The 14,304-nt window shown below is 57.1% G+C and overlaps 1 protein-coding gene across 4 annotated transcripts in view; it reads right to left on the reverse strand.

Annotated features, from left to right (window-relative positions):
- Positions 1-14,304, reverse strand: part of AP2A2 (adaptor related protein complex 2 subunit alpha 2) — a 63,169-nt gene that overhangs the window by 8,052 nt on the left and 40,813 nt on the right. For 2 of the 4 annotated variants that reach the window (XM_029207317.1, XM_029207315.1), the window contains exons 6-14: positions 13,136-13,237; positions 9,382-9,490; positions 7,917-8,064; positions 6,872-7,040; positions 5,587-5,724; positions 4,547-4,729; positions 3,868-3,965; positions 3,246-3,477; positions 2,964-3,137 (exon numbers count right to left, since the gene is read on the reverse strand). In XM_029207317.1, coding sequence (XP_029063150.1) covers positions 2,964-3,137; positions 3,246-3,477; positions 3,868-3,965; positions 4,547-4,729; positions 5,587-5,724; positions 6,872-7,040; positions 7,917-8,064; positions 9,382-9,490; positions 13,136-13,237 — 1,353 coding nt within the window. Of the gene's footprint in view, positions 1-2,963; positions 3,138-3,245; positions 3,478-3,867; positions 3,966-4,546; positions 4,730-5,586; positions 5,725-6,871; positions 7,041-7,916; positions 8,068-9,381; positions 9,491-13,135; positions 13,238-14,304 lie in introns of all 4 variants that reach the window. The other 2 variants (XM_029207316.1, XM_029207314.1) reach the window with 1 other exon arrangement.

The following is a 14,304-nucleotide window of genomic DNA, read 5'->3' on the forward strand; positions in this document are numbered from 1 at the left end:
TGTGAAGAAGTCTGGAAAGATGAAAGAAGTACAAGCCAGCAGCTTACTAGGGCACAGCCTTAGTCATCTATGTTCTACTTCGTTACAGAGGAAGAGCAGACAAAATGCCTGCAGAACAGGGGTTTTTTAAATAATTGCTTTTTTCGTTGTTTTGTTTTGTCTTTATTTTTTTTTTATCGAAGTATAGCTGATTTAGAACGTTGTGCCTGAACAGCTGCTTTCTGATCCTAGGCAAAGACAGAGAACACGAGCCAAAGCCTTCCGAAATCACTCTCCAAGCTCACAGGACACACAACAGTGCAGCTCATCATGCGCGCTCACTCCCCAGATGTCCCCCCACCAGCTGCACAGAGAGCTGGCGCTGCCCCTGCGCGGGCGCACAAGTCCAGAAACGTGCAAGGTCCTGAGGACCGAGAGGTTCCTGTCGCAGCAAGAACCAGGCCTGTGAGAACTCATCTGGAATGACTTTTAAATGTCCCACTGGACCCTCCCGAGGGCAAATATCCACTTACAGTCACCTGAGACTACATCCGAGAGCTGCTTTTCGTCACTGCGGTGAACACCTTGCTCGGTTTTACTGAGCACTCACTCATCTTTCCAGGAACGCAGCCACGCCGGCAGCCACGCTGAGAGCCAAAGGAGGCCAACGCCCCTTCTTTCTCAGGAGTGTGGATGCACCCACCCCGGGCACTGGCCAGTCCGCCCTCAGGCCATGCGGAGGACGTACACGTGGGAGTCATTACATTAGCATAAATAACTACTTATTTCCCTTTTATATTTAGAGCCCTGCACTGAATTCCTAAAACATTACATGCGTAGGCAGATCATCTTCTGTATGGATTCCACGTTGAGACAAAAGAGGCGTTACAGAACACGTGTCCCGTCCCGCAGAGAGGACGTGGGCCTGAGCGCCAGGCCCTCCTTCCTGGGGCCCCAGGGCAGGCAGCGCGCCAGGCCCACCCTGCGGCCGGAAGCGGCCCGGAAGCGGGCGGCTCCGGGTGAAAGGGGCTCCTGGGTAGAGCTGACAGGCCAGGCCGGGCTCCCCAGGAGAAGGGGAGGGGCCCCCAGAGGAGCTGTCAAGCTTCCTCAGAAGCTTCTGCGCCATTGGGGAGAGTCGATGAAATGGCCACGGGGGCTCCTGGCCCTGCACCTGGGATGACACTCCCGCACACACAGCCCCTCACAACAGCCTCCAGCCAGCGAGGCCATCTTCGGGAGCCCGGCCACCCAAGGTTAGGAGCTGCTCCCGGGGGGGGGGGCCCCAAGCCTGCTGTGAGTGACGCGAGAAAGGCCTCTGTCTGGGCCACAGAACCCGCAGCCTGACGAGGTCACTGCACCTCTGCCACCTACTGCACAATGTCTCCACTGGTCCCCAAAGAACAGTGCAAATGCTTTTTAAAGTAGGCAAACCCTTCTGTCCCATTAAGTCAAACACGGACAGACAAAAGCAAGGCTGCTCCTTCGGGAGGCCCCGCTAAGACGCCTGCTCCCTCCCCAGACCCCACGTGCAGGCTCTACCCTGCAGCACTGGGACCCCCCGCCGCTTCGCCGCCTCCCCCTCTTCTCAGGACTCGGGGAGGCCCTCCCCCAGGAGCCGGCCTGGCACCCGGCTCTGCACAGGTTACACCTGCTCGAAGCACCGCACACCACAGGGCGCAGGGTGGCTCTGGGCTCCTCCACCAGCCCAAAGCCCCAGGAGGACCGGCAGCCTCCAGACACCCACCCTCAAGGCGCACAGACAAGCACCCCAAAGCCACAGCTGAGCCGAGCTCCCAGGAAGGCCACAAAGAAAATCACCTCCTGGCATGACCTGCGACCCTAAATAAAAGGCATTCTGGCCACTACTGCCCAAAGTAAAAGGCATCCCAGGTGTTCTTGTAAGATCCAGACATCTCAATGCCACTTTGCGGCGGGGCCTCCTTTCTGAGTTTGAAGACAGGAGAGAGAAGACACCAGGAGGAAAATCCCAGCCAGGAGGGATCCCAGCCTCTTTCCTGTCCTGCTGCTTCTGCCTCCACTCCCCAGCCCAGTCCAGGCCTTCCCCTGCCCCAGCTCCCTGAGCCGTGAGGACAAATGGGAACTCACATCCACAGGGCCACGAAGGGCACCCCTGGAGAGAAGGTATCAGGGCTCAGGTGAAAGGTCCTGGCTGTGACGGGGCCCCAAGTCAAGGGCCAGGCCAGGTCTGAGCACAGGCCTCACGGCGGGCCCGAGGCCCCGGGGCACACAAGGAGACGTGGAGCCAGGCAAGCGGCCCCCCAAGGAGCAGCAGGACTCAGACACGAGCACGCTCTGGATGAGCAAACCAGCCGGGCCCCGGGCCGTCCACACGCGGGCACGCGCCACCAGTGGGGCCCGCCCTCACAGAGGCCGCCGCACAGTGTAAGCAGCACCGTCCATGGCGCCGCACCGGCGTCCTGGAGGGGAGACACAGCTCTCCAGGCTGCCTCCCAACGGGCCAACCATAAAGCCCAAGGTCCTCGGGAGCCGCCTGCAGGGCCGCAGGGGCTGCTGCCCAGCAGGGCTAATGCACCTGCTCCCCGGGCTCCCTCCACTGAGCCGAGAAAGGAAACACAACTCTCAAAACGGCATTTTCCTCGACGAACGTCAAAGGACACGTTCTCAGGGCATCGTGCGTGAACAGGACGCTCGCTCTGATGCGCTCACTAGTGAAAAACCTCTGAGGACAGCAGAGGTGGGTCCGCTGGAAACCAGCGAGGCGTGCGGGACTATACGGTAGTCGTGCCAAGAGACGGGTGACCACGTCTTCTAAATCCAAAGCCGAGGGGAGACGTGGGAGCTGACCGCGGACCCCAGACAACCATCCGACAGACACAGTCTGGCTGACAGACACAGGCGTCTGGGTCAGCCCGCCCCCAACGACAACAGGCCAGGGTCACAGATCTCGGGGACCAGGTGCCCCAGGAGCTCACGCAGGGTACGGCCCTCAGGAGGGGACCCACCGCAGTGCTGGCACTGGCCGGGGCGGGCTCGGGGCCCCCATTGACGTCGGCGCTCCTCTCCCGCTTGGCCTCCTCCAGGTCGGTCACCGTGCTGGGGCCCTTCTTCTTCTTGAGCTTGGCCAGGATAGAAGACTCACGTTCTGGAAACGGAGGCATCTCCTCCAGGACAGTCGCCTGGGGGGAAAGGAGCCCTAGGTCAGCGCAGCACGAAGCCCCATGGCCTCCGGCCCCCAAAAAGGGTGGCCAAGGCGAGGCGGGGGGCAATAGAGCAGCGTGGCGCACCAGAATGTCGGTGCTGGCGACAGTGCTGAGCCGCAGGTACTCGACGGCGCGCTGCTGCAGCTCCACATCAGCGTTCTTCAGCTGGCTGTCACTGCGCAGCACATCCTGGATGGTGCCCTTCACCTCCGGGAAGAGGTTCACGAACTTGATGTAAGTGGACAGGAGGAGCGCCCTGCTGGGGACGCTGCACAGGTGGAACTTGGAGTGCAGCAGGTGAAACTGGGTCAGGGGGCTGGGGGGCACACATGGGGCACAGCGTCACCTCCACGCTTCACTCCCTGCCTGGACCCCCCCGCCTGAGCCCGACCCCCGTGTATCCCCACAAGACGGGGAGTGAGCGCGGAGTGACTTGGGGAGATGAGCCCACGCTCAGCCAGAACCTGTGCGTCCCAGCTCCAGGCCGAGTCCAGGCTCCCCTCTGAACAGCGCTGGCCATCAGCCATGCCTCCTTTCCCCCCAGAATCCCTGTGCTCTGTGCAGTCAGCCAGAGCGGATGTCCCCTCGCTACGGGCTGCCCTGGGGAGCTCGGGACATCAGCTGGCCTCTACTAGGCCATCGGGTGTGAACCAGTGGGCACAGGCCCGGCACTGGACGCGGGACTCCCGGCCCCCGGGTGACTCACCTGGATCTCGGGTCTCCTGCTATCAAGTTCCCAAACTCCCCTAGGATGTAGCCACCGACTTTGACCAGGTTCTCGTGGCACGCTGGGGCCTGCAGCGCCTACGGAAGAGCACGCGCGGTGAGCCTGGTGCCCAGGCAGAGGAAGCACCAGTAGTGCTCGGCCTCCGGAGAAAGCCACCAAGCCGTGTGACGAGCCAGGAGAGCGGGCTCAGGCTGCCTTCCCAGGGAGCCTGCTCTGCACGCGGCCGCAGCCCCCAGAGCCTCCTGAGCCCCTCCCGAATGCACTCCCCGCCCCATCCTCTCTCCTGGCCACTTCGGCAGAGGGATCAGTAGCAGGGGAGCCCCACGGGCAGGGCCACGGCCGATCCCACCCCTGGAACGAGAGCTGCTCCCAAAAACTGACGCGTGGGCCCTGGGCAGGGGTGGGGGCACACGGCCCTCGCCGACAGAGACCACAAACCCACCGTGGCGGCCCCACACTTGCTCTCGGACACACAGAGGCCAGCCCGAGGCCCCAGCCCGGGCAGCCTGCTCAGGAGGCCACTCGCTGACCGAGAGCCTCCCACCCGGGGTCGCTGTGTTGAAATCAGGGAGAGAGGGCACCGAGACTCCAGCGGAGGGAGGAGCAGTGCCGGAGCCCGGCCTGCGGGAAGGCTGGCGGGGGCGGGGCGGGGCCACACCTCAAACACCGTCTTGGCGGCGTAGCCCTGCACATCGTCCCGGTTGACGACGATCTGGATGACGCGGTACCACACCTCCTCGCTCACATAGTCTCCAGCGATGCGGATCAGGTTCAGGATGGTGTCCACGTACCACGTGTAGTCCACGGCGTACTTCTCCGCCAGGATGGCGACCTTCAGCACCTGCAGGGCACGGCCACTCAGGGAGGGCCTCAGAAGGGCCTGAACCCACGCCAAAGCGACCCCTACTTGTCAAAGGAGCCCGTAAGTCTAAGGTTCCAGGAGCAGACGTGGAAGGACGTGTCGAGCCCCGCCCTCCCCCCCCACCCGGCCCGCAGCCCAGGCAGCCCCGCTGGCAAAGCGCCGCCCACGCTCGCTGGGCCTCCTGCCCCGACAGCCCTTCTCCCAGCTCCCCAGGGCACCTGCTCCGGGCTGCAGAAAGCAGGCCCCTCACCTCCCCCAGGTACAGCCTCCTCCTGCACCGAGCCTGCCCTGAGCAGCATCGGTCGCCAACCTGGAGCCCGGCCCCCCGCGCTGCCACCCGCACGCCCACCTTCCCCAGAGTGACCTCCTGACCGCACCCCAGATCCCCCATCCACCTGCTCTGCACACCCTCTGGCCTCCAAGTCGACCCTCCGTAACGACCCCAGAGCGCCGTTCCAGAACACCCACCTCGTCACCGCCCTAGGCTTCGGATTCGAGTCCTTCAAGCCCAGAGCTGGGCCCAAAGCTGGGCGCTGGGGGCCCCTCACTGCCACACCGGCCTGTGTCCCCGCTGCGCCCACCCCCCACGCACGCCCTGCTCCCTCTGTGCTGAGCACCTGCCTCCCGGGACCTCCGCACGGGAGGGGGAGGGGGAGGGCCTCTGCAAAGTGATTCTGGAAGACTGGAAGGCTCCCCTGAAAATGCTGATAAAAAAGCTAAAGCAAAGGCCTCTCGTCCAATACGTAGTAGATTCTCAACAAGGCTGCAAGGACGCACTTCTGCTGAGACACACAAGCATCGGTGCCGGTGACGACACACAGGCCGCCAGAACTCACAATCTCTTCTCGGATAGAGTAGTCGGCCGTCTCCAAGTAGCTCAGCATCTCGGCCACGATCTGCTGGGCATTGCTGCGGTCGCACATGGCGTAGAGGAGGTCCACGGCCCGCTGCCGCACGCTCACGTCCCGTTCCGTCTGGGGAACGAGCACAGAGCCAACAGCCACATGAAAGGAGCCTGGGCAGGGGACGGTGGCAGTCCGCTGTGACACGTGCCCTCCCACGGTCCCGAGCCGGGCGGCTCAGGCACCCCCCCCCCGCCCCCGTCCCAATGCTCACTCGGAGCTCTGCCCACTCAGCACCCAAATCCAGGAGCCCGAGAGCCCCTCACTTGCCACCCCACTGCCCCCCTCACTCCGGCATTCAGACCCCGCAGCTCTGGACCGGCCACGATCACGATCACACTCCATCCCCAGGGGGTGGGTCAGAGGCCGCCTGCTGTGTGGTCACAGACCGGCCCCTTCCACGTCACCTGAGAGCCCGTCCCCGTGCTGGCTCCCAGCCCCACCCCGGACCCTCAGAAACAAGAGCACAGCTGCTCCCCAGCACAGGACAGCATGAGAGGCACTGCCATGGGCCCAGCCACAGGCATGGCAAGAGCAAGTCTTTCTGATCCAGGCAGTGACTGAAAGAGATGCCAAAACCACCCAGGAGGAATTCGAAACACCAGAAAGCGAAATCCCAAGCCTTTGCACGGCCTCTTGTTCAAAACACACACCAAAGATGTCTATTAAATACACACAAGCCCAAAGGAACAGGGTCAGACGTGCTCTCAGCAGTAAGCCCAGGACCACGACAGTGGGTTCCGTAGCTTCCCCATCTGCCTTCAGTTTTCTAACACGCAGGAACGCAGTGGATGTGGCCGTGTCTGACCCTGAGGAGCCAACCCTCATTAGAGCAGAAGACCTCAGCTTGGCTCTTCCAGCTCTGGAATTTCAATTCCCTGACAAAAGCAAATATTCTTCTGCAAGGAGTGAGTTTTCTCGGAGACATGGACAAAATATTTCATCCTTCTACTAAAACGAACAGTTTCTATTGATCCCAATTTTTATTGCGACTCTGCTCACGTGCCAGGCCCAGCGGGAGATGCCCTGTGTGGTCGTGGTCTCTCGCGGGCAGAGGGCAGAACCGCCTGGGGACGCACGCAGCCTGCCAGATCGCCCGGGGCCCGAGCGCACGACCCCAAGTGACCGCGGGACCCCCCGGTAGCTCATGAGTGACAGCATGAGTGACACAGGGACAAGGCGCCCCCGTGGCCAGGCAGCCCCAGAAGAGCACACTTGCCTTCAGGGCATTGATGACCGTCTCAATGTGTGTCTTCACAGCCTCGTGGGAGAACTCGGAGCTGGCCAGCGTGCACATGCTCTCCAGAGCCAGGTAGCGCAGGTTGGTCTCCCGGTGCTGCAGGAACTGGCCCAGCTGGTTACAGGCGCGGACCAGCAGGTTTGGCTCGCTGTGCGGACGGGAGAGGTGGGTGAGCAGGGGTCCTCCACTCGGCCTAGGCCGTGCCACGTTCACGGCCACCACGGTCTCCCGGGACGCAAGACCTGACGCTCACTCTAGTTGGTACCACACAATGACCCGTGCCTTGCGTCCCCCAGAGCCTTTCTGAGTGCATCTGCAGAACCCCTGACTCCAGAGGGTCGAGGGCAGCTGAGACCCCCAGCCTCCAGGCCAAACTGGCGGGGCGGGGGCGGCAGGGGGACCCGGCTTTCACCAAGCCTCAGCCAGGGGTGGGCTCTCAGCCAGAGAACCCGCTTGGCCGACAGCTGGACGAAAGCCGCGACACCGAGAGACAGACGCACAGACGGAGATGATATAACAGAGGTTACTGGCTATTTAAGTACCAACTACGTGAAACTCGGCATTAAGTCTCTGCTTGCTCTTCACTCTGCCCTCTGAAGAGTTAACAAGGACAGGGGGGCCGCTCCGAGAGGGAGAGTCTCGTCACCGGTGCCCAACCCCGTGGACCGCAGAGCTCAGGCAGCTGCACCCGGCGGAAGCGCTGCAGGAAGGCAGGGCCGCAGGAGCACCCCCCACCCCTTCCCCTCCCCATGCCACCTCCACACACTTTCCCACCACAGCCTCGGACCAACAAAGCCTACAGGACACACGTGCTCATGCTGCACTCCCAGGTGGCCCTGGGAGCAGCGGGTCGGGCAGGATGCCCAAGAGAAGCAGGGCAGCCGTCTGGGGGAGGTGAGACCATGGCAGTCACGCTCACGGTGTGGAGGGTCTGAGGCCAGAGTGCGCGCGGGGCGGCTCCGAGCACCGCACCCTCAGGCCCGCCAGGGAGGGTGGCGCCAGGGACCAGGCCGCGGGGGCCCACCTGTCGTGGTGGGTGATAAGGCTGATGGCCTCGAAGAGCACGGCGTTCTTGGCGTTGGAGTGCTGAACCTTCTTGGACTTGGGCGGCTCCTGGGCTTTGTTCAGAATCGTCTCCAGGCACTCGGTCAGGCGGCCTCGCACTGCAGGGTCTTCTGGGCGAGACAGACAGACGTTGGCCCGGCTCCCCTTGGCCCACACGGCCGCCCCGCCTGAGTATTGGCACCCTTCATCTCACAACCCCAAAACGAAGGGCGAGGACCCCTACTCAAACCGTGTGGCTGCTTAAAATAAGAGGATCTGCCAGCCAGGGTAACTACACATACATTTTAACACAAATAACATACACAAGTTTTTGCTGAAATATAGATTATATAAGTCAAGGAAAATAAAATCTCAGAGACGTGGACAAAACACATGATGTCAAAGTTTGAGGGAAGGGGGGGGCAAAAGGTTTTTTCCTCTACCTGCTATTACCAATAGAAATAGAGAAAACACTCTGAAGAGCAATAAAATGAGAAAGAAAAATTTTAAGTTCTAGTCAAACCAGAAGAAAAGAAATAATGCACCAAAAAATAGACTAAGAAAGCAATAAAAATACCAGAACTCCAGAAACTGTTGCAGCGCATCTAAGGCACCTGCCCAACCACCAGCTGTTCAGGGAGGGCGGGCGCTGCGCACCTGAGCAGACGGAGGGCAGGGCTCCCAAAGCCGCCCCGGGGTTGGGGGCAGGGGCCTGAAAGGAGGAGGAGGGTGATGAGATTCACCCCCATCGGGGGTCGGAGTCGCCCCAGGTCTCGGAATAAAGGAGGCAGAGGTCAGTTCCACGGAGAGAACTACTGCCGCAGGGGAGACAGGGGCAGCCGGTGGGCGGGAGTGGGAGGCAACGGCGGGGTCCCGCTCCCACGCGAGGGCTCTGCCGCAGGGCGTGCGGCTCACGCTTTAGTATAGAACAGACTCAGAATGGAAAGTTACTGGAATTTAACAAAGACATACCTTGTACAAACACAAATGAAGATTAAAATGTAAAGGTTACAACAACAAAACCATCTTTGTAGAGGCAATTTGGAAGTATTGAACACAAATTCTCTTGTGCATTCTTCAACCAGGAAATTCTATTTCTAGATACCTACCATACTAGTCAAATGTAACGTTTTAGAATAAAACACGAACATGACAACATCCGTGATGTGTACTTTAAGGTTACACAGATTGTTAACAACTTAGGATGTAAGGTTTCAAACAGTTTCCAGAATTATTCATAAAAGCAGAGATCACCCTGAGCCGTACCAAAATTGTGATTTCTCTACCAGCTGCTGGGGAAAGCCAAGAACCATGGCAGCATCACAGAAAGATCCAGAGAACAAGAGCCAGCACCGGAGAGGACTTTAAAGATAGCAAACGAGAGACCTAACCCTAAAACGCTGCAGTAAACCCCTGCGGAGAGGCCTCTGCTGCATGGCTGTCACCTGGGGGCGGGTAGCACTGCAGCAGCCTCAGAAGTTTGACTGATAGCCAGGGAGCCGGGACGAAATAGTACGTGTAATCCTGGAGATCTGTGGAGGCCGACGTCACGATCTGCAAAACAGCACAGGGGGATGAGACACCACGGGCAGGTGTGCTGAGAGCGTGCGGCACACTTGTCTGTGTCTGAAGGGCAGGAGCACAGGCACCCAGGCCCCAGGAGGAGCCACTGCACGATGACGCCCCTCCCCTGCAGGACACAAACCCTGGGCACCCGACCCTCGAGAGCGCAACAGCGACGCTGCACTCAGTACAGAGTTCTCGGAGCCTAGACTGGGAAAGTGCATTAAACGCAGAAGGGAGGCCTTCAGTCATCAGCCCTGCACCCACACCGCCCCAAGCACAGGCCCTGCCGTGAGCTGCCCAGGCCCGAAAGCAAGCGACCTCCCATCACGCTGCCACCCGCCTGTCCCACGCAGTCTGGGCAGGACAGACACCCCCTCAGCCTCCTGAACACGGGACTGTCCCTTAAGGCAGCACACGCCCACCGACACGCAGCCCGGCACCTCCCCACGTCCTGCGTCTGGGAGCTCGGAGCGGCTCCTGTCACAAAGCTCGCAGCGGCGAGCGACACTAGGTCATGAGTGACCTGGGACGCGGCCACTCCTGCAGTGGGTGAACTCCAAGCCGTGTAAAGCACTGACGGGTCCAGTAGAAGCAGGTGCGGGCGCACCGAGTGGAAGAAGGACCGCGCCACCGCACGGACACAGCCGGCCTTTCGAACACATCTCATGCAGCTAACACCACACTTAGAGACAGACTTACAGCTTTAAATGCACACAATGAAACAAATACAGAAACAAAAGCATGAAGAGTTCGTCTCGAGGGTTCGGAAAGAGACCAGCACATTAACCCAAAGAAAGCAGAGAAAACAATAAAGATATAAGCAGGAAGTAATAAGGTAGAAAAATCAAAACAGGGCCAACAAAGTCCAAAGAAATTCTTACACAGGATTTTACACCTGGTGAGATTCATCAAGCAGAGAATGAAAAGGGCGAATACCCAGCGTCAAAATGGAGAAGGGAGGCCTCACCATGAAGCCGGCACACAGAACAACTTCCGGCCAATGTGTCTGAATATTCACACAAGTTAGCAAATGTCAAGAACTGAATTTGAATTGAATGCATAATTAGAAGTTGTCTCACAAAGAAAACCCTAAATTCAAACGGCTTCACCAGTTAACCAATGATAAAAATGTTAGCAAAGATATAGAAAGGAATTTCCTTAGTGTAGCAAAGAGAAGGAACACTGACAAAACCAGCCTAAGTCGTGCTTAACAGTGAAACATCGCAGCCCTTCCCTTCGAGAGCAGAAACAAGACACCGATTATCTCTTATATTCAACACTGCAGTGGAGGTCGGGATTGGAGCCGTAAAGCAGAAAGTATAAACAAACATGGCCTGGGAAAGGGAAAAACTGCCACTGCCCACAGACCACATGACAGGGTACAGAGAAGACCCAAAGCAATCCACGTATAAATTACCAAAACTAATAGGTGAGTTTGGCAAAATTGCCAACATCAAGGGCAATATACAAAAACCAACTGTGCAAACCAGCATACACTATTGTATAATAACATTTTTAGGGTACCATTGAGAATAGCATTTTTTAAATGAAGTATATAAAGACAAGTTGAATAAAAAATAAAAGAACCTCTACTCGAGAAGTTGAAACATTTTTGGGAGAAATTAAAGACTAAGTAAATGGAGAGAAACACCATGGTCACAGATTGAAAATCTCAATACTACATAGATTTGAATTCTCCCAAAACTGGCCTACAGATTAAAGGCAGCCCCAGTAGGATTCTGTTGAGTGGGGGAACACTGGCCCCACTAAACATCAAATTAGCCCAAAGTCACACCACTGGTGCAAAGATGTACAGAGAAACCAACGGAGTGCAGCACAGACCCGGCTGCTGGTGTGGGACCAAGGGGCAGCGCAGAGTCTGCAGGGAGAAAGCAGCACCACACAGAGACACCTGCCCCAGGTGGATCATCAACCTGCACGCGAGCCCTCAGAATAGGGAACAACTTCAGACATTTAAGGACACGAAGACATTAACCATACAGGAAAGGATTAGTAAGTCTGACTATATTAAAATGTGGAATTTCTGATCATAGAAGACTTCATACGAGACTGAAACGGCAAGTTACACAGCAGGACAAGACTTTTAAACACAGAGTAGGCTGAACTACACGAAGCTGGCATCTTTGCAGATCAAGAATGATTAAAAGTTGGCAATTTTGTTTGGTTCAACCCAATCTAACCAACAAAGTGCTCACACCTACAATATATAAAGGGGGCTTCCCTGGCGGTCCAGTGGGTAAGACTCCTCACTTCCAGCACTCCCACTGCAGGGGCCCAGGTTCGATCCCTGGTCGCGAGCTAAGATCCCACACGCCACGCGACGTGGCCAAAAAAATAAGTAAATATAAATGTAAAAATAAATACAAGGGGCTTCCCTGGTGGCGCAGTGGTTGAGGGTCCGCCTGCCGATGCAGGGGACATGGGTTCGTGCCCCGGTCCGGGAGGATCCCACGTGCCGCGGAGCGGCTGGGCCCGTGAGCCATGGCCACTGAGCCTGCGCGTCCGGAGCCTGTGCTCCGCAACGGGAGAGGCCACAACAGTGAGAGGCCCGTGTACCAAAAACAAACAAACAAACAAGTACAAAATTAAGGTAAATTAACAAAATAAAATAAGAACTTCTATAAAACAACAAAAAAGACAACGCCATGGGAAAATAGGTGAAAAGACTGAAGAGGCTCTTCACAAAAGAAGGTATTCAAAAAGCTAGCAGACGTGCAAAGCTGCCCCAGCTCGCAAATAATCAGGAAAGCGTAGACCAGATCACAACGCGAGGTGGCCCCCGGCGCTGGGCAGGGGGCAGGCCCGTCAAAGTCACCTCCAGGGGGATGGCTAAGTGCTGGACAAGACGAGGCACAGGCGGTGGGGCACAGACACTGCACGGCAGCAGGGATCAACCATCGGCACTCGAAACAATTCGCCAACTTCACATGTCGAGCAAAGCAAGCCAATCATAAAACAACATATACTGTGTGATCCTGTCACACAAAATTTAAAGTGCAGAGCTGAACGCAGTTTGAGGACGCTCCCTCCCTGTAGCGGGGCCAGGGGCTGAGCTGCTCTGCTCTGTGCACTTGGCCACGCGAACAGGGCATTTCTGACAAAAAGTTCGAAAGAGAGGGAAGGGTAAGCTGTGAAAAAGTGAGAGTGTGGCATGGACATATATACACTACCAAACGTAAAACAGATAGCTAGTGGGAAGCAGCCGCATAGCACAGGGAGATCAGCTCGGTGCTTTGTGACCACCTAGAGGGGTGGGATAGGGAGGGTGGGAGGGAGGGAGACGCAACAGGGAAGAGATATGGGAACATATGTATATGTACAACTGATGCACTTTGTTATAAAGCAGAAACTAACACACCATTGTAAAGCAATTATACTCCAATAAAGATGTAAAAAAATATATATTAAAAACATTAAAAAAAACTTTTTTTAATTAAAAAAATTTTTTTAAAAAAAGGTCGAAAGAAAAGCCAGTCAGCTATGAACCAAGACACATTTCCACCCCTGAACTTACAAACTGACCCAAACATCTTGCATTCCAAAAAGTACATACCTTAGAAAAAATAACTAAGACCAAAACCCACCGAGTTCCGTTCCCCTCGACGGACTTACTCTGCTTAACCTGGAGACGGCCAGAGACACAGAGGTTTTAAACTCTTCCGGGTTCTTCTGTGCTAAGGTGGTGATGAGGCTGGCGGCGGCAGTCACCACACCCTGAGAGGAGACACACACACATTTAGACGCCAAAGCTCCTGACGACACCCTCTCATTTTAAACTCCTTTTCTAAACAGAACTTTAAATGCAGAAGAACAAACACAGAGGCAGCCCAGGGCCACCTCGGGCCCACTCTGATCAGCTCTCAATGTGCTTAGAAAGCAAGGTGCACACATAGGTTGTTTTCTTGTTCTAGTGTCTCTCTGAAAACTGGGAAATCCAGCACCCCTCTAGCCCAGACCCTGCCTCAGTGAAGGCCAGCGCGGGGCAGCGGCTCCGGGCCCCAGTCTCCACCCGCCCATCGCCTGCCTCTGCGCTCGCTGCCCCGATCTAGATCATTCTGGGTGGACACACCGTGTTCAGACTCACATCAATCTTTACAACCCAAAACTGAGACTGTGTGAAACAGCAACTGAAAAGCCCATTTTTCCCCATTTTGAAGGGTCGTCCAAGCCGTGTCTCTGCCCTCTGTCCTGAAAGCACCACCGGGCCTGGACGAGACCTGACCCTCCCCACGGAGCCCCGCGGAACCCTGGCCTCAGCACACGGGGACCTTCCACGCAGCCCAGGGGAGTCTCTACCGTCATCCTGGGACACTAGTATTTACTCCCAGTAACTCATGTCTCCTGGAGGGAGACACTGGTTAGGTAGAGAAGGTCTCTTGCAAATATAAGAAAGAAAAGACAAAACCAATGACACCCATTGACAAAAACGGGTGTAAAGATGCAAAGCTCCCTCGAATCATCACGTAATTCCTCCAGCCCCTCCCCCACCCCCACTCCCGAGCAGGCGGGAGAAGGTGGCAGAGTTTCTGCAGCCGAGGCAGGGTCAGGTCCAGCACCACAGCGACCTCATCAGAGGCCACCGCTGTGCTGTTCTTTCGTCTTTCTGATGGAAACGCGAAAGCCACGCTAAAGAAACGGGTCTAACTGGCCTCGCTGTCCACATCTCAGTGGGCGATAAGGGCCAAACACAGAGCTTTAACAAACAGGCGTTTACAACACGCAGATTCCGCAGGGCAGAGTCTCTTTCACCGTGGCTTCTGAGTGTTTGGGACACAGCCTGC

This window comes from Monodon monoceros, unplaced genomic scaffold (genome assembly GCF_005190385.1).
Source record: "Monodon monoceros isolate NGI ecotype Baffin Bay Population unplaced genomic scaffold, NGI_Narwhal_1 Super_Scaffold_7, whole genome shotgun sequence".
In the NCBI taxonomy this organism is placed as follows: Eukaryota; Metazoa; Chordata; class Mammalia; order Artiodactyla; family Monodontidae; genus Monodon; species Monodon monoceros.